Source organism: Nymphaea colorata, chromosome 2 (assembly GCF_008831285.2).
Source record: "Nymphaea colorata isolate Beijing-Zhang1983 chromosome 2, ASM883128v2, whole genome shotgun sequence".
NCBI lineage: Eukaryota > Viridiplantae > Streptophyta > Magnoliopsida > Nymphaeales > Nymphaeaceae > Nymphaea > Nymphaea colorata.
The window spans coordinates 14,335,180-14,354,606 of record NC_045139.1 but is presented as its reverse complement, the minus strand read 5'-3'; the positions used below and the strand labels follow the sequence as shown (position 1 = coordinate 14,354,606).

At 40.8% G+C, this 19,427-nt stretch overlaps 2 protein-coding genes across 2 annotated transcripts; one reads left to right on the top strand and one right to left on the bottom strand.

Annotated features, from left to right (window-relative positions):
- Positions 1 to 4,829: 4,829 nt before the first annotated feature.
- On the top strand, positions 4,830 to 12,195 carry LOC116249067 (sulfate transporter 3.1-like). Its single transcript, XM_031622182.2, has 12 exons — positions 4,830 to 5,249; positions 5,723 to 5,930; positions 6,022 to 6,193; positions 6,458 to 6,523; positions 6,936 to 7,049; positions 8,189 to 8,305; positions 8,820 to 8,946; positions 10,271 to 10,557; positions 11,002 to 11,192; positions 11,294 to 11,379; positions 11,562 to 11,638; positions 11,742 to 12,195. The coding sequence occupies exons 1-12, from the start codon at positions 4,931 to 4,933 to the stop codon at positions 11,970 to 11,972; spliced, it is 1,995 nt and encodes a 664-aa protein (XP_031478042.1). The 5' UTR covers positions 4,830 to 4,930; the 3' UTR covers positions 11,973 to 12,195.
- A 412-nt stretch (positions 12,196 to 12,607) lies between these two features.
- On the bottom strand, positions 12,608 to 18,910 carry LOC116249300 (uncharacterized). Its single transcript, XM_031622529.2, has 8 exons — positions 18,653 to 18,910; positions 17,550 to 17,643; positions 17,391 to 17,441; positions 17,132 to 17,305; positions 14,970 to 15,149; positions 14,192 to 14,311; positions 13,690 to 13,823; positions 12,608 to 13,345 (listed from the first exon to the last, which is right to left on the bottom strand). Exons 1-8 carry the CDS (start codon positions 18,823 to 18,825, stop codon positions 13,288 to 13,290), a joined length of 984 nt encoding a protein of 327 aa, XP_031478389.1. The 5' UTR covers positions 18,826 to 18,910; the 3' UTR covers positions 12,608 to 13,287.
- Between the last annotated feature and the right edge of the window lie 517 nt (positions 18,911 to 19,427).

Below are 19,427 nucleotides of genomic sequence, written 5' to 3'. Positions count from 1 at the left end.
ACCCTATGCATCATGCAATCACACGGTATAAGGTGGTGGGCTTCTCCCTTCCTCAAACGGAAGATCGACTCCTCTGATTATTTTTTCAATAGAAAGACATTATACACACACTTCTTTAGATCGGGTCGAGGGTATGGGCTAGTTTTTTCGGGTTCAGGCCCCATGCCTAAACTTAATGTCCGTCTTATTTAAAAGATTTTGTTTCCCTAATAATAATTTCTGCATTTTGCATGTATTTATTGTGTCAATCTTGTATACCTATAGTTGTGTGTGTGTCAGATCCTTCTTTCCATAATTCATACATGGGGAGTTGTGCCCTTGAAGCTCACCATGTGTCAACTTTGGAAAGAAATAACACCTGCCCACAATCATAGCAACTAAGGTTGGAAAGAAAATATTACATGAGAAACTTGAAAAAGAAGACAATGCATGATCACAATTCCCATATATGAATTATGGAAAGAAGGATCTGACACCACAAGCAGCTACAAATCAGGTAGGTGGTTCTGGCAATGAATGCATGCAGAAATTATTATGGAAACAAAATCCCTAATTAAGGTTGAAGGAAACTCAAAAACTTATTGTAATCGACCAACCTCTTGTATAAAATCTAAGACAATGAAAGAAGACTCATCATGGTTTTGATGACTGAGTACTGTGGATGTAGGAAAATATCTGAACAACATAAAATTTCTCTTCTTGAACATTTTTTATGGTATCACAACTGGGTTAAAGCTTTTCCAGGACCTTCTCTTGTTGATTTCTTTCTTGCTACTTCAAGGGCATCGTCCTCTGCAATATCATCAGCTAAGTTCTCCTTCCCTTCAAATGTGAATGTTGCTAATTTTGTCTCGATCAAGCTCACCCATAAGAATTTTTTTCTGCTTTGACAAACTCAGATCCTTGGCCTCATAGAAAGCCATGATGTTCTTGGGTTTATTGATGGCACTATTCCTATGCCAAGTTCTACCATTAAAATTACTAAAATTGTGGAACCTTTCATCAATCTTAATCTTTATTTCAATGCCTGAAAGAAATCAGATCGATTGCTTCGAGGCTAGATTACAAGATCTATGTCTGAAGAGGTGTTGGGTCTAATGATTGGACACAAGACTTCAGCAAAAGTGTGAAAGACAGCAACAACATTTGTACGTGAGTCAAAAGAGAGACATTTTCTATTGAAGAGGAAGTTACAGACTTATCAAAAACAAGATAAGTCTATTACTGAGTACATAACTGGATTCAAGTTTATTTGTGATGAACTTGCTGCTATAAGCTAGCTCATCTATAAGCAAATGAATATACCATTGACATCTTTTCCCGAGATGTAAGGGTTGAATATACCATTTTCAAGAATAGAGGGGCTGATTTGCTACCTGCAGTCAACACAAAGGCATATGAAGGCTAGAATGACTGAGAAGGAAACAACCAAAACGGCAACATAAAGTTAATCTGAACCAAATTGATTCGTGTACAAGAAGAAAGGCTGGTGCAGAACAAAAGCGGTAAGGCTTTTACTAGTGATGGGTTGAGAACCAGTTGGCTGCAGGTGGTAAATCAGCCCCTCTCTTCTTATCTTTAGTTATACAATTGCACAGTTTTAACTGGATCTAGCATCACATAGCGAGCAGGCACACCTCGGATCTGGACACAAGCAAGCTCCAGGTTCAAAAGCAGATCCAATCTGATGTAAATGTAATTGGATACAACGATCGGATGGCATAACCTGAGCATGTGGAGTCACAGGAAGCCATAATGAATACGAATATGATTAGTTGATTACATCATGGGCATGGGGCAGCTTTGAACGTGAACATAGAACATGTTACAGTCATGAACTTTGAGAGTCACGCCCAAGGCATGGTTTCTTCGAGTTACGAAGACACGGTAGGCCTGCCCGGGCATCCGCTTAACTAATTAATCAGGGCCCATCTGCTCAGAGTGACCCTGTTACTGTTATCTGTCAACATCAGGACGTTGTGCTTTAACCTCATTATAAAGCCTTCTCTCTCCTTTTCATATCGGGAAAAGATGTCAATGGACATTGAGCTTGCTCATAGCAGTAGCGGACGTAGTCATTGAGGCCGAATATGGAAGGAATACCTGAAGCTCATGATCCTGTGGATTTCACTGACCATCACAATAATGTCCGAAGCGTACGCTCGTATGGTGGATCATTTTTTACATATACCATCACTGCAGGTTTAAACGAGTTCAACCGAGTCGAGCTTTCCTAGCTCAAAAGCTCAACTCTTTTGTTTGATTCGATCGAGTTTATTTCTCAACTCCAAACTGATCTTTCTGATTCAATTGCCTGATTTCGGGTCAAAGTTAACCAGGCAAGTTGGAGTCCACTCGTTCAACATCCCCGTTTTTTGGTTTGGACTTGGTGGGCCTTATCTTCAAGCTTTCGTTTAATTAAGTGAAGGTTTATATCTGCACGATTAGTTTAGTCCACTGCGATTAATTGGAACCGAAATTTGCAGCAACATCCACACTAGGCCTGGGCGTCGGGCCGGGCCCGGGCCCGATAGGGCGGCCCGGCCCGGCCCGACTCCCGCCCTAGGACGGTCGGGCAGCCTCCGGCGCTCGCTCCCCTCCCTCTCTGCTCCCTTTCCCTTTTCCCTCTCCCTCCCTCTCCTTTTCCCTCTCCCTCTCCGTCCCCCTCTCGCACCCCCCTCTCCCTCTCCTTTCCCGTCTCCCTCTCTGGTTCCCTCTCCCTCTCCGGATCTCCCTTCTAGTCTCGTCTCCCTCTTCACAGCGGGCTGGGCCGAGCCTAATTTTTGGTGGCCAGGCCCGGTACCCGGCCTGGCAATATTATCGAGCCGGCTCGGCCCGGCCCCATGCCCACCCCTAGTCTATACGCTTTTTGAAAATGGTATATTCATTTGCTTATATGCTTATAGATGATGATAAGCTATATATGAAATGATGGGTAGGAGAATTTTGATGGGTTGCTTGCCATATCCTCCAATGTAATGACAGTGACGAGCACAAGGAGCTTGCACATCCAATATATATATATATATATATATATATATATATGTTGAGGGAGGGAGATTTGAAAGATTGAAACGATTGCAAAATCTCAACACAGTGACGAAACAAACAGCGACAACTAAGATCTCAACGCACCAAGGAAGCGGACATATGTACGTAGGTACTTAAGATACGCAGACGCGAGCATAACCCACATAAGAGCACAGACTCAAGACACGCAACGTGAACCCCAAGAAGCAAAATCTCAACACACACATATATATATATTGGAGGTGCAAGCTCCTTGTGCTCGTGACTATTACATTGGAGGATATGGCAAGCAACCCATCAAAAATCTCCTACCCATCATTTCATATATAGCTTATCATCATCTATAAGCAAATGAATATACCATTTTCAAGAAGCGTGTGGACGTTGCTGCAAATTTCGGTTCCAATTAATCGCTGTGGACTAATCGTGCAGATATAAACCTTCACTTAATTAAACGAAAGCTTGAAGATAAGGCCCACCAAGTCCAAACCAAAAAACGGGGATGTTCAACGAGTGGACTCCAACTTGCCTGGTTAACTTTGACCCGAAATCAGGCAATTGAATCAGAAAGATCAGTTTGGAGTTGAGAAATAAACTCGATCGAATCAAACAAAAGAGTTGAGCTTGAGCTAGGAAAGCTCGACTCGGTAATTGCCCACACCAGCTACATTGTAGCTCCGCTTCTGCTTATAGGGTTGCAGTGTGTATATTGACGAACTGTTCCAAAAATAACATTCCTTTTGTCAAAACGGAAATGTCGCTTTTGTAAAAATTGAGTCCGGGATCAAATAATTTGCCTTCTTTTGTTGGTGGCTTAATAAAAGCACGTAGGAGGCTCACCCTTCAGCAGGTTGGATGTGGATTCTGGAATCAAAGCGGCCAAAATATAATTTAAGAAATTACCTTTTAGAAAATAAATGGAAAATATATTAGAAATAATTTATTTTTTTCATAACGGTGAAATCTAATGCCAAGATGGATTTTTTTTAATTCTGCCTAAGGATTTGAGATCTAAGACTATCAAATATACCATTATGTATGTTAAATTTCTGTTTCTCTTAATTTTTTTTTCCAACGATCGATTTGGAAGCACTCAACTACGTATGTGAAAGCTTGCTAATGTTGATTGTTAGAGAGCTGGCTGCCAACCTTGTACAATGTTTTCTACCACTTTGCAGCAAGTGACAGGCCAAAATGCATGTCTTTCCTTGATATTCCTAGAATGGGATTACTAAAACTTAATCGCGCGAGAGTTAGGCCAACATTCTTGAAGCCAAATTTCAGGTGAAAGCTTCTCTCATGCGAATGGCGTCAGGCCGACCATGAACCAGATTCTCGCATGGTGCCAACATAAGTATCAACTGCAATAATCTCTAGGAACCGGCGCTACATGCATACCAACTAATTCCGGTCATTCCTAGACCAACCGGCGCCCGCCGGGTTGTTCAAAAGCGTGTGATTAAACCAATCCGACTCTACCACCTGCCCCTCTCGCCTTGGGCCCACCCACCAGTCTCGGATGCCACTTGTCGTATTTCTATCCCCAAAGATATCTGCTACGTGGCAGCTTGCGAGTAGCTGCCTGGCCACTTTCTTCGAGCTATAGACTAAGGAGGCAGAACTTCCCGGACGGTGAGTGGGACCCACTAATCCGGCCGCAGAACGCCCTGAAATCGGCCGAATCACGTGCGCCTTACACGCGTGGAGGTTCGCCGTCTTTTTGGTCCCACGCAGCACCAGGCCAAGAATCCCCCGTATCTCCCCCTTTATATCCTCCGATTTCGTCCTCCCCACCACCACACCGCCATCAACAGCACCTGCACCTGCAGTTCTAGCTCCAGCGCCACCTCCACCGGAAATTTTTCCGCAGGGACGCTTCTGGACGAGTTTTTCCGAATAGATGGATAACTCGAACCTTGAAGATTGCGTGCATCGAGTGTCTTTGCCGCCTCCGGAGCCGTTCTTCCGGTCGCTGGCAGGGTCGTTGAAGGAGACGTTTTTCCCGGATGACCCGCTCCGGCGATTCAAGGGTCAGCCTGCCGGACGCAGGGTGGTGCTGGCTCTCCAGTACCTGTTTCCCATCCTGGAGTGGGGCCCGAGCTACACGCTTGGGTTCTTTAAGTCTGACCTCGTTGCCGGAATCACCATCGCCAGTCTCGCCATCCCTCAAGGGATCAGCTACGCCAAGCTCGCCAACCTCCCCCCCATCCTCGGCCTATGTGCGTCCATTTTCAACGTTTCATCCATATAACGTCACCACCTCGTTACCTGTACCCTCGTCGTCGTCATCATTTTGAGAGCTCAAGGATTTTAATTTTTGAAGTAACATTGGTCATTTGACTTGTTTTTTCACGATGATATATATGAACATTAATCATCCATAATGTCGTCATCGTCATCGCATGGTCGATCCGTACATTAATCTTTACTATCACCAGATTCATCACCGTCATTGCGATTGTGCATGGCAACTTTTTTTTTCCCCCTAATTCCATCAGTTTTTAGCTTACTATACGTTACTTAATCTGCTTTCGTCGATCTTAACCCATAACTAGCTATCGTATTAACATCAACGTATCGTCATGACTATCACCATTACCATGAAAGCAAGGAGAAGGGAATAAAATGGTGCTTTTTCTTTCTTATTATTTTGGTCATTCTTCGGGATCTAACTTTTTCATTTTGCTTTCAGATTCCAGTTTCGTCCCACCATTGGTCTACGCCATGATGGGGAGCTCGAAGGATCTGGCAGTGGGGACCGTGGCCGTGGCTTCGCTGCTATTGGCGTCTATGCTGGAGAAGGAGGTGGCAGCAACGGCGCAGCCAGGTGTTTATATAAATTTGGCCTTCACCGCCACCTTCTTCGCCGGAGTTTTCCAGGCAGCACTAGGCTTCCTCAGGTGCGTAGGGATGTCAGAGAGAAAGAATCGTTTCCTCCTTAGACGACATCATCGATCTTAACTAAATTTCATGGTTTTTTTCCCCCGAAAGGCTGGGTTTCATCGTGGACTTCTTGTCGCACGCGACCATCGTGGGGTTCATGGGAGGGGCGGCGACGGTGGTTTGCCTCCAGCAGCTCAAGGGCATACTCGGCCTTGACCACTTCACCACCCACACCGACCTCGTCGACGTCATGCGCTCCGTCTTCTCCCAGGAACACCAGGTTCTTCTCTCTCTCTCTCTCTCTCTTCCTGTGTCTCTCCTCCAAAAGAGTTCGCAGGAGCCTGGACTCATGGCAACCCCAACAGTTCCAGCTAGTCCTCTAGCTTATCAGCTAGAAGCAAGCTTTCTCTCTCTCGTTCCTTGCATCAGTGGATTTTGTCAGCATATAAGTTGGCTCACGGGCTGTTGGTAGATGAGAAATGACAGATGAGGAGCGGTAATTAATAGCGGTTGTTTGTTTGCTGTTGGTTTTTGCTTTCTGCAGTGGAGATGGGAGAGTGCCGTGCTCGGTTGTTGCTTCCTCTTTTTCCTGCTCCTCACTCGATACTTTGTAAGTTCTTCTTAACTTTACTTGCAAAAAAAAAAAAAAGCCAATAAACAAGAAATAAAAAAGCCAAAATGCTATTATATGGTGTTATGGCCTACCAATTTCGGGATATGCGACAGATATATCAAATAATCTGTACTTCTGTTGGACTGCCGCTGGTTACTGGTCAATACAGTGCTCCGGCTCCGGTTTTCTCTTCGGAAGTGTTTCAAATCTGTACCACCTTATGGGGCTTTTACTTTTAATTTTTTTTTTTTCAAGTAGTTTTTGCCGCTGAGAAGTACGGCTTCGTTGTTTCTTCTAATCTTTTTTTCTTCTGTGTTTATGTGTATTGTTCTTGTTATTGAACGAGGGAAAGAAAGATAGAAGGTCAAGGTAGGGAATAGAAAGCTGACTGTGTTTTCTGCATGAACAGAGCAAGAGGCAGCCAAGGTTCTTCTGGGTATCGGCAGCGGCGCCACTGACGTCGGTGGTACTCGGCAGCCTTCTCGTCTATCTCACTCACGCCGAGAAGCACGGCGTCCAAGTGGTGGGTGCATGAGCATCTGCATGTGCATATGTGTGTGTGTCTGCGGGGGAGAGAGAGATATAGCGACAGAACTTTCTGAGCTTTCAAATTAATTGCTTTTATGTATGAAATTAAGCCCATTAACTTAACGAGGGAAAAGAAAGAAAAATTGAAGTCCAGACTCAAGGAACTGTATCTTAAAGATCGTCTGCTCAGATAGATAAAGAAAGATCAGAAAGGGAGAGATTAAGGTGGTCTAGCTTTGAAAATTGAGTTCCTATAAGGAGAAGATAGAGAGAGATAAAGTAGGGTGGTTCTGTTTCGAAGATTAATTACTTTCACATACGGAAGATCATCAACTCCAGTAGGGAAAGTAAAACGAGAGAGTTACTAAAAGGACTACATGTAACCTATTTTGTTTAATAGTATGCTTTTCATTTTTCAATAAACAAGGTGAAGGTAACCGCTTCACTTTAAATTAAATGTCCGGCTTTTGAGAAATTTAAAAGGAGAGAGAAAAATCATGAGATGGAGCACTCCAAAATGTTTTTGTCACACTCTTTTGACTAGGCATATTTTAATTTGTCCCAGATGAGTTTCTAAATGTTTCTCCATATTAAATTTACTAAGGACAATATGTTTAAGTTAAATGATTTAGCTTAAATTTAGAGTTTTTGCCTTGTAAAATTTTGCATAGTTTTAACCATTGACATTATTTATTTCATAAAATGACACTAAAGTATAAAAAAGATTAAACTAATGTGTATTCTACTATACAAGACATGGCAATATAAGTTTGTGGAATATGTTAAGTAAATACGTATTCTAGTTTATAAAGAGCTTATAGAGTTATGGCATGTAAAAGTAATTATTTTCTTTTAAGAAGACGAATAACAACGTATATTTCGGCTTCGGAAAACTTATCTTACATGTATTATGTTACGAGCCACTGTTCAAGTTGACCTATATAAAACGAATAGAAGAGCCACTCATCGTGACTCTATCAGTTTGCTCAATAATGGGGATCGGCACGTGTGAACTTCATATTGTTTTTATTTTTTTATTTTTTATTGAAGAAATAATTTTAAAATATCCTGAATTAAGATTAAATTTAAAAAACAAACAAGGAAAATTTGACCTTTGCGTGTTCTGATGTGCAGATTGGACACCTGAAAAGGGGAGTGAACCCTCCCTCCCTAACGGAGCTGACATTCTCGCCTCAGTACTTAGCCATCGCCGCCAAGACCGGCATCGTCACCGGCGTCATCGCTCTCGCCGTAAGTCTCTTCCCCGTGAACACTTCCGTCAGAATTTAAAATGGCAATTTAGCCTCCGGCATAGGTGCTGCCCATCAGAAAGTCAAAAGAGAATATCACAGCTTATCCCAACTTATCCGGACAAGTGACTTTATGGAACCTTGTAATGGTGGGATCTGGATATATGGCTGAAAGTTGGGTCACGGAATGTCGTCCCTTATCTTTCCACCACCTCCAAATCCTGATCTCCTTTTTACGGGATTTAAAGTTGCAAGGTGCCCATACGTATTATATTATGTTTGCTTCCACAGACTGAATGCTACTTTTTAGTATTTTTGCTCAATCAAATATTAATTGAACAGCAAAAAGAGAAATGAACTTTATATTACTTGCAATGCTTCACCTCAAGATTGGTATAGCAGGCTTAAGGCCACCAACTGCCCCATATCTCCCTACTTGGGAGCAAAATAGAGCACTTTCCCTCCGACCACAGAAATTGGCCTGCTCATGTATCATCATTTGCTTATTTTTACAGGAAGGAATTGCAGTGGGCAGAAGCTTTGCTATGTTTAAGAACTACCACATCGATGGCAATAAAGAAATGATCGCTTTTGGAATGATGAACATTGTGGGTTCATGCACCTCCTGTTACTTAACCACGGGTAACTCTCTCTCTCACATCACATGTATATATATATATATATATATATATATATATATATATATATATATATATATATATATATATATATATATCATAAGATTTGGAGGAGCACAGAGATTTAGCAAGTTTTTGTCATTTATGAAAAAGTTAACTACAGCTGACGCACAGTTGGGCCTGACGGATCATGTTTGGCAACCCAAATGAGGCAACTTGAGGATTCTTCATAAATATTTAACGCCTTCTCCTTAGCGCGTTGTGAAAGAAGGGGTCCTGATCTCTGACAACATATTGTTGGAGTTTCCATGGCCTCATCTGCCCGCTCAATAGGTGGACCGGACCCACCTCCGGAACCAGTTGGCGCGTAGGACCAACTTGTGTTAGGAGACTAGAGTCCACGCTATGTGGGCTCAGGTCCACGTACGGAAATGACTCTTGAACTGCGGAACCATGACAGTGTTGCCGGATATGGTCATCATCCGGTTGTAAAATCCTTCTCCAACTTCCCCCCCTCGTCATATTTTCTGGCCTTCCGACCTTCCTTCCAATCACGGTCCTTTCATGCAATATATCAGGCGGTGTTCTGTTGTGAGAAGCTAGAAGATTTTTTTAGTTTAAATTTGGAAGGAAAAAGCTAATAACCACACACACACACATATATATATACAGGATTAAACATGATTAATGTCAATTTTGAATGTTAGAATGCCTTCCTTGTCCTTTTGAGAAAATAGAAAAGAAAAGAAAAGTTTTCTCTTGGAAGGAAAGGGACTGAGTGGAGATCGATTGTGGGAGTGGATTTACATATAATTGGCAGACACATTATGGACGTCACTTATATTCCTGGAAACATTGCACCTTTCCTTTTAAAAAAAGGTGTGAAAGCAAACAAACTTGGGCCACGATGAAATAGGAAAAGAATGGAGGCTTTTTCCCCACTAGAACAAGTGAAAGGAAGGGCCAGAGGAAATTAAATTAATACGTCTTTTATTTTCAAGAGGCTGCATAGCGTCAGACCGCTTTCCATCCAGTAGTAGATTTGATTCCTATAGGTACCCTAGTTGATATACATTCAAACTGTCCTTTGAATATGAGACAGTGAGGGAGAGGGATTCTCAAACTTTGTAATCAAAACTTAGTAACCAAAGTTTATTTGTACTGTAAAATTGAATTGCTCTGTTGTTTTCCATGAACATGCTAATAGAGAATCGAATTGCTTCTACTGTATTCTCTCCATGCTAATTTCCTGTCCTACCGTGACCATTTTATCTGTTTATGACGCAAAGAACCAGGGGATTAACGTGTGCAGTAAACAACTTTTTCAGGGCCATTTTCTCGCTCCGCCGTGAACTTCAATGCAGGTTGCAAGACTGCAATGTCCAACATCGTGATGGCCACTGCTGTCATGATAACTCTGCTCTTCCTTACTCCTCTGTTCCATTACACTCCCCTTGTTGTGCTTGCCTCCATCATCATCGCTGCCATGCTCGGCCTTATCGACTATGAAGCTGCAATCCATCTCTGGAAGGTTGACAAGGTTGATTTCTGTGTCTGCATGGGTGCCTACCTCGGTGTCGTCTTTGGCAGTGTCGAAATTGGGCTTGTCATTGCTGTAAGTTGCTCAATTCTCTCTTTAGATGTTCATGATACTGTTAGTCTATTATGTGCATCAGTTCTTATGCATAGCCCCTAAACTTGATCAGTATTAGAGACACCATGGTGTCTGCACCTTAGAAAAGATGAACATAGTTTCTAAGTATTGAGCTTTAGAACAGAGTTGGTGTACCTCTAGTACTTAGAAGGAAGGACCTTAGAGGTTGTTTGATGCATGTAACAGGTGGGTACATGGACACCCGTATCCACTTTATAATGACAGCCATTGAAGCACACAAACATGGGACAATGAGGACATGACACCATATTCACCTGATTTCTTGCATCAAATGACGTCTTAGTTTTCTTCCTCGTGTTCAAGAAAAAAATGATCCAAAAGCTGCCCAGAATGATGATCGGTAAGCAAATCATTGGTTGATGGTGTTTCTGATGTTTTTCGCAGGTTGCCATCTCTGTGGTTAGAGTTATTCTCTTCATTGCCAGGCCCCGAACTTCTGTTCTTGGCAATGTGCCCAACACTAGCGTCTTCAGGAGCATCAGCCAGTACCCTTTCGCCATGTCCGTCCCCGGGGTCCTTGTCCTCCAAATCAATTCACCAATCTACTTTGCCAATTCTGGGTACCTGAGAGAGAGGTTGGTCTCCGTTTCCCTTTCCTGGTACTGATTTTAAGCGCGGTTGCTGGTGTCTCTCGCGTTCAAACCTGCTGATTTAATGAATCCTTTCACTCATTTAGAATCTCGCGGTGGATCGATGAGGAAGAAGATAAGCTTAAAGCTTCCGGTGAAAGTAGTCTTCAATATGTGATCCTTGACATGACTGGTAAAATCTCATCTTCCTGCTCATCTCAGTGATTCAGAACATGTTAGAAGGTTCAGAAAACTGCATACTTAATGTTTGCATACTTCTGCAACCGTATTATGAGCAGAGTACTCATTCCGAAAGATTCATTCGAACTCCATGGCAAGCTTTATTAATTGTTTATCTGCCATGTTGCATTTTAGCGGTCGGATGCATCGACACAAGCGGGATAAGCTTCCTAGAGGAGACGAAGAAGAACATCGAGAGGAGGGGCTTGAAGGTATTCGAGCACACTGATTTCACCTATTCATTTTAAGCTGAGCAATTTAGCAGGCACAGTCTCTTCCAATAGCAATTTTGACTCTGTATGTGTGTCGATGCAGCTTGCATTGGCCAACCCTGGAACAGACGTGATGGTGAAACTGATGAAAACAAAGTTCGTAGAGGCTATAGGCCAAGAATGGATCTTTCTCACTGTCGAAGAAGCTGTTAGTGCCTGCAACTTCATGCTTCACACCTGCAAAGCTGCCGACTACGTGCAAGAAACCGTCGTCGATATCCACAACGCTCATGCCAGCGCCAAAGGATCGAACGCAGCGGGTCCAGGAATCTGAAGCATGATACATGTCGGCAACAGAGCTAACACCTACGACTAGTTTAGAGGGTGCGGCATAGCCAGCACCCGAAAATCCGAGTGTCCCCGTGCATTCTATGTACTCGACAACTCCATGACTAACACAGAACTAGTTTTGTTTGGCCACGGATCTGTACCTCCTCTGTTGGTAGTGTAAGCTCTCTAGATTTCGTGTAACATTTTTCATGCAATATTATTCATGATGCTCTTATCTTTGCATGACAATGGACCCGCAAAATCGCATAGAAGCAGGTATATATATGCAGGAACACTAGGTAAGGAACTAACATATACAGCAACTTAGGGCCAGTTTCTCATTATAATTCGCATTGAATTTTTATCAATATTTGTGTAAGAAAAATAGTAAAAACTCATACTTCATAAATTTCTCTATTATTTTTTATATACTTTTAAGAATTTTGAATTGTCGAAATTTCCTGAGCAAACAAACATATTTGTGAATTGTGAGTACGCTCCAAAGAACATTTAGAAAATTGAGAACAAATTGTTTTTATCTAATGAAAACAAGATAATGAAGAAGTTTACTTCAACCAACGATGAACTGTCGAGCCCTTGCAATTACAGAAACAATGCAACCAAGAGAAAACACTCTCAGAACCATAAACGGCCAGTTACTAACCACACAAGCCGCACTTTGGTTAAAGTCAACAATTTTCGGCAATGCTTAAAGGGGTAACAAACTTCTAAAACACATACCCGCTACTTTTCCACAAGGCAAATGCCGCCCACAGAACTGAACTGATGGAGATTCGATCTATGGATCTCCAGTAAACATAGACATCCATTACTTAGATAACGTATCACAAGGCTTCTCTAACATGAAAACCTATGTGATAACCACACACTCGCTCACCTCAAAACTGGTACGAGTGGACTAAACTATAAAAAGATCTCCTACCAAGGAAAGGGAAAAAAGGTCACTAGTGTGCAGAAATGCACTGTTCTTACACCACCCCTTTGACAGGCAGAATACTGATCAAATAACAGGCTGACAAATACTACCAGAAAAAAGAGAAATCTGTTTGTCAAACTCTCAAACTTCCAAGCATGTGATACTTCTAGGGGACCATCACCACTTTATCAATAGGGAGGCAAAATTCCTGAGAAGCCGAACCTTAAGATGCTTGTACATCAACACAAATGAAGCTCCATGAACAGCTTGTCTCTGGCAGAGTTTGCTCCGTTTTTCAATAGAAGCAGAAAACCCAACTCAAATCAACAGCAGATGCAGAATGAAACAACGCCTAACTGCCACAGTGCTTCACTAGCACAAGCTATCTGAAAAGGGGTGGAAGAACAGCATGGGCATCCAAGTCCAAAGCTTCTGGGTTGCTGCATTAATGCAAGAAAAGATAGAATCATGGAGATGAATAGCTAAAAAAAAAAAATCGTCAGCAGTCAAGCATAAGACTCACATTAAGAGTGTACCCATTTATAAACTCTTTTTCAATGTATTATTGATAAATTAGATTCATTAGTTCTGCAGGAATTTACTCCTTTCAAATTTTCCCAAGTCATTTTTCTCTATCATCCGTATCAGGGGCACAACAAAAAGAACCAATCGGGCAAAAGATATTACGAATGTGAAATGTCCATTAGACAGGCAACAGTTGCAATAGGGCATGAAACAAAGTATTTAAGATTGGCTGCCTAGAGAGAGGGAGAGAGAGTTATACCTACACAATGTGAGCCCTTTCTCTGTTGTACTGGAAATAAACCACAGTTTTCGTAGTGCAGATGATTCAAACTGAACGAAAAAACCATCATTCTGCCCATGTTTCCATTTTCTTGACCCTTGCCCTTTCCAGACCTGATAAAGAGATATTTGAAGAAGTGAATACCAAACATACATACCATATCAAATCCTCAAGTCAAATAGATGAAAAACTGAAAATGAGAGCATGTACTGCTAGATGCAGAATCAACAACCTAGCTGCTATTCAGCAGAACTTAAAGAACGCGCCAGTCGTCTCCGGAACAAAAGATACAGATTATTAATTCCAATGATACCAATATGGTTATTAAAGAAGTAGAAAGATATCTGGAAGTCGTTTACACCAACAATAAACTACAGAGAAACATAATATTGTATTTAATATAAAATCAATGATAGACAAAAATTGGGCCTGATGGGCAATATTTTATAGAAGATGAAAGACAAGGAAACAAGGCAAGTACCTGAGGAAAAGAAATGATTGACTTAGCCACCACCAAACAAGCAGCTTTGGAACTTGTTTCCACAGCATATTGTCTTAGAAAGGCAGCACATTGTGTTACAGTGTCTGGTGATTCAAAAGCCTAGCGAGAAGAATGAGAACAGCCAATAATCAAGGACTCCAGTTCACAAACAAATTGTACGTCAGAAAAATCAGATTTTTTCATCAAACAGTAATCTGCCACTCCAGACAAGGAATGCAAGAAAACATAGACCAACTCCTGTGGCATCAAAATCAAGGTAATTGAAAATGACAATGATAGCCTTGCCACATGATTTTGCACTCTTATGATGCCACTTTATAGAAAAAGCTTGGAACGGTATAGCATTTCAATCCTTTGAGAGAAGCAACTCTACAAGGAAAAATGGAAGGAGACATGGCCACATTTGTTTTCCATATGCTTTTCACTGGATGGGTTTTCTCAACAAGTTCCATGAGCTCTGAAGTAGAAATAAATTTTCAATTGAACTCAAGTGAACAATTGATCATTTATGCCCATCAAACATTATGTTTGTTAAACCAAATAACTGTATGATCATACACTTCAATGAGAATCAGTGAACAGGTTTATACAGGCTGGACACATGATATCAGGAGAAAAAAAGAAGGATCAGTCCAACTGATTTTCAAAGCCAAACATAATCTCCAACTACTGTTAAATATACCAGTAGAATTCCATTGCAATGTAAAAGCCAACATGTGGGAATAAAAAAGAAAGGTAACAAGAAAGGTATGCATACCTTGTCAACATTCACAACTGGTGCATACTTCTCGGGCAGTGATTTCTCCTTATCAAACAAAAAGTTGACCCTTGCGTCCACTTTTGCAGTGTTATGCCATGCCTTTATTGCTGACTCCATAATGTCAACAATAAAAGAGAAAACTTCTTCACAAGGCTCTGGGGTAGGGAACTTTTCACCCTGAAAAATCATAAATATGAGTCAATTCATCAGTTTCACAGACCATTGAAGATATATAATTTTTAACATCCAGATCACAATGGAGAAGGGGAACAAAGTTGTAGAGGACACATGCACAGACACAAAGTATACATAAGGATGTGCATGTGTGCAAATAAAGATAAGATTTCCTCATAATTTTCTTCAGTTGGAACCTTCAAAGGAGAAAACGACTTACACTCTGGAATCTGATGCTGTACCTCAATGCAAAGTGAACAGGAAATGGATATGGGGCATGTTGATTTAAAAGAATCTTTTTGTAAATTGTAAAATAAGGCTTAGCCTCTCTTGTAAAGTGTAATAAAGGTGAAATTTAAATGCAAAAAAGTAAAAGAAATAAATCTTCGTGAACTGAAAAATGAGTCCCTTTGGAAATTGTAATGAAAGAGAAGTACAAAAGTACAAAAGAAAAAGTCCAACTCATGAAACCCCAATGCATTTTTCTTTTTTTCTGCCCCTATCCATCAACTTTGGAGCCACTCCTCCAGCAGCAGCCAGGTGCTGTTCTTCTTCTCTTCTTCTTATGAAGTTTGCCACACTAAAGCAGCACCCCCCAGCCAATCCCCCATAGCATATACACAAGTTAGCACCCAAACAGGCATATGCATGTGACACAAGATATTCCGTAGTAAGCAGTCGATGACCATGATAGCTTAAAAGCACATTGGAAAGCCAAGGAGGTCAAAGAAAAACCTGCTACTGGCAAGTAGTCCAGTGTGCTAGTGACAAGTTCACAGGGTCCTAAGGAACGAGTCACACTCTTGAGAACATGCAAAATCTGTCCAGCCAAGAGATTAGGACAGCCAAAACACTACCATTGTAGTATCATAGAAATAAGTAAGGACTCAATGACATAGAACTGCCCAAATCCAACATTTCTTTTCGGTATTGTAACTACAATTCTACCTCATAAACAGAAACGGATTGGCAAAAGGATATGAAAGACAATAAAGAACTCTGAATGGAACCCAGCTCCAGCCCTTTCCATTTCATTGCATTTCAGATGGGAAGTATGTGACAGATCTGGTCAAACTCTATTAAATTTTTACAATCTTCTGTAAAGCCTCAGATATTCCTGTCTCAGAAACCCTTACAAACCATATGCCTCTTGCAGGACATTAGCGATAGCAGACCAAAAAACGGTTTGTTACACAGATATCTGATGAGTGATGTCTGTCAAGAGAAGCCCCATTTATGGTTTTATAATGATTGATTTGACATGGATGGTATTTCAGCTACCAGTTCTAAATTTTCAATCTTTGTGGATGTACGTCTTGTGCAGTTTCCTTCAATGCCCTCATACTGACAGATAGACATTTACTTGCGCTACCACTATCAGTTACAAATTTCTACTCTTTGCAGGTGTATGTCCTCAGCAGTGCCCATCGAACTGCAAACATACACACAAAGTAGGACAAATTTTACTATTTACAAAATTTTACTTTTTACCTAAGCACCAGTGGATGTCAGATATCATGCCCAATGACCATGAGTCCAAGCACAACAACCAAAATGAGGAGACCTAAAACTTTTACTGCTCCAGGCATGAAAAACAACACCATGAGTATTTTTTTTCACATGCTAGTTAAAAGTTAAAACTTCAGTTTTGAATCTTTTGACAAACCAACTTTTCAGAGGTTATTGGCTATCAACATCCCACCAAATGCAAAAATAAGATAAGGGGACAAAGGCCAATTTTACTAGACTATTCTTCCAAATATTCTGTACTGTTATTGTGATAGGGACTAAGAACATACAATTTTCTTGGATGTAAGCATGTGACCACATAAGTTGACTGGGTACAATGAACAAGAAAATATACAACTACATAATTTGGTTAAGTAGCATGACTACTAGATTGAAGCAATATATATGCAACAAATAGGCTCTTAAGTTATAACATACATGGAGCTTCTTGAACAAGGGTAGTTCAAGAAACTCACCAGTTCAGCCTTGATAGGATCCAGAGACTTTCGGACATCAACGTTTGACCTCATATCTTGCCTTTCTTGAGCTCGTTTTCTGTCTCTTGCTAACTGTGTTAGACGTTTAACTTTTGTTGACACCTCAGTGTTTTGTGGATTGTGTTGCAATGCAATCCGAAAGGATGCCACAGCCTTTAAATTCAACATGAAAACCATATGCGTTAATCATTTGATAACACAAACTGAAATTGACGATCATAGGTAAGTTTTAACATACATCGTCATAATGTTCCATTGCCTCTAAAACACATCCTTTTCTGAAATACCCCTATGATCACAAAACCACAAACTGTCAAACTCTGCCAGGTCTAAATCTTATTAATTTGCAACAAGTTGTATGATTCGAAACCAAAAGGTAGGAAAAAGTTATTAATACCTTTTCCCACTGGGGATTTAATTTAATTGTCATTTCTGCATCTGCAAGTGCCTTATTAAGCTTAACAAGGTTCAAAAATGCTGCAGCACGGTTACTGTGTAAAATACAATCAGGAAAAAGAATTTGATGAGCACAAACGAGAACCACACAGATGGTAATGTATGTAACCCACATGATACTTAGAAAGGTAGACATGACAGGGCATTGTTTTGTCATTACATCTAAGTACCAAATAGTAAAGACGATAACTTTCAGAAGTATGAATATCCAAAAAACATTTGTCCTTATTATTGTGACAAATATTCAGATAAAGGAACAATTCTTAAGAAATAAAAAGAGATGCTAATAGAAAGATTTCGAAAAGTCGTTTTGGTTGCATAAGATCACGCATATATGACATCGCCCGTTAAAATTCAAGCACATCATTTTGACAGGGAGAAGGAACTGCAAGTTGCATCCATAGTCTTGATCCTTATGAGTCGGCCAACTCATTCAAGTATTTAGCAAGCCCATGAAATGAATTTAAGAAACAGTCTCTTAACTTTGTTCTCCACAAAGCAACATAGAACTTATTTCGGTAAGCCATCGAGGAATAAACTCCGCTTCTGTTACTAAACTTTGAAAATGAAGAAACTACAGAAAGTAACTACAAATTATTAAATTGCAATTTCCAGTTCCAGGGATGACAATCAGCAATGCAGAAGCTATAATGACTGTCAATCTAAAGCTGACAAAGGCCTAAAAAGGAAGCAATGAAATGCCACTTATCATAGAAAAAGTCAAGCATCACTATATGACACCATATCAGGAACTAGATCAATGCGAATAAACAGCCCAAGACGTGGGGCATCAAAACAAAAACCCGAAACCTATCAAGATCGTTACTTTCGGAAGAGGAAAGAAAAGAAATAGTGTTGGAATCTCGATTGAAGGCCAAAAAATCCGCAAAACAATTAAAAACAAAAAAACAGCGAACATTGTAATTTTCTGCAAAAACGAACTTGGCATCAAAATCCCAAGTATCAACTACAAGAAAAGAAGAGGTGTAGAGCATCCAGCATCGATTTCGAGGGAAACAAAATGATGGTGTCTTTGTCGAGTACCTGTAGAGTGTAGCATTCGAGGGGTCGGCCTTGATGGCCTGCGTGTAGAGGGCAGCGGCCTTGAGGTAGTTACCAGCCTTGAAGAACCGATTTCCTTCGTCCTTGAGCGATACTCTTGCCTGTACTGCAGGAGATTCACCTCCCTGCGCGTCACCTGCAGCCCCACCCTCCATTTTGGCACCCTTTCCCTTCGAGTGCCTTCCGCTTCCGACTCCGTCGAAAGCAAGGGTAAAGGGGAGGAAGTGTTTTCTCGCGTCGCGATAGCGTAGAGGCGCCTTGCTTTGCTTATTATGAGGCTTGTTCTGGACCGTGGATTTCTTGGAGAGTGGAAGGGAGACGTTCATCGCTATGCCATTGCCATCGACAAATGCACCGTTCCTTTCAACCAACTCGTTTCAATTTTTATCGTTGTGGCTAAATTTATTAGTTAAAATCTGTTTAATACTAATGATTTAGATACTGTTACAAAGAAAGTGTTGTTAAAATAGTGTATTGATGATTTTTAACTTTTATTAAAGCCTCTTAATTCTTAAGAGCAACAACAGGTTGCTGTTTGATTATTTTCTTTATAACACTAAAAACGGGAGGGACTCTTATTTTGTGCGTTTGAGTAACAGGTAAAAGTTTTGCCACTCTACTGATCTTTTGCAAGACTTTATTTTTCTGCAGTAGGCAAAACTTTCTTTTTGAGTCTCTCTTCCTTTCTTGAAACAATTAACATTGAAAAAAAAAAGCGTCAATCTTACAAAATTATTAAAAAAAAAAGTTTTATCAT

Bases quoted from the DNA above. Each gene is read 5' to 3' on its own strand.
- LOC116249067 (XM_031622182.2), top strand. From the start codon at position 4,931: ATGGATAACTCGAACCTTGAAGATTGCGTGCATCGAGTGTCTTTGCCG. The intron at 6,194-6,457 runs GTTCTTCTCTCT...TGCTTTCTGCAG, and splicing joins TCTTCTCCCAGGAACACCAG to TGGAGATGGGAGAGTGCCGT. The intron at 8,306-8,819 runs GTAAGTCTCTTC...TTATTTTTACAG, and splicing joins CCGGCGTCATCGCTCTCGCC to GAAGGAATTGCAGTGGGCAG.
- LOC116249300 (XM_031622529.2), bottom strand. From the start codon at position 18,825: ATGGAGGGTGGGGCTGCAGGTGACGCGCAGGGAGGTGAATCTCCTGCA. The intron at 14,312-14,969 runs GTATGCATACCT...TCTTCTCGCTAG, and splicing joins CAGTTGTGAATGTTGACAAG to GCTTTTGAATCACCAGACAC. The intron at 13,824-14,191 runs GTACTTGCCTTG...TCTCTTTATCAG, and splicing joins CAATCATTTCTTTTCCTCAG to GTCTGGAAAGGGCAAGGGTC.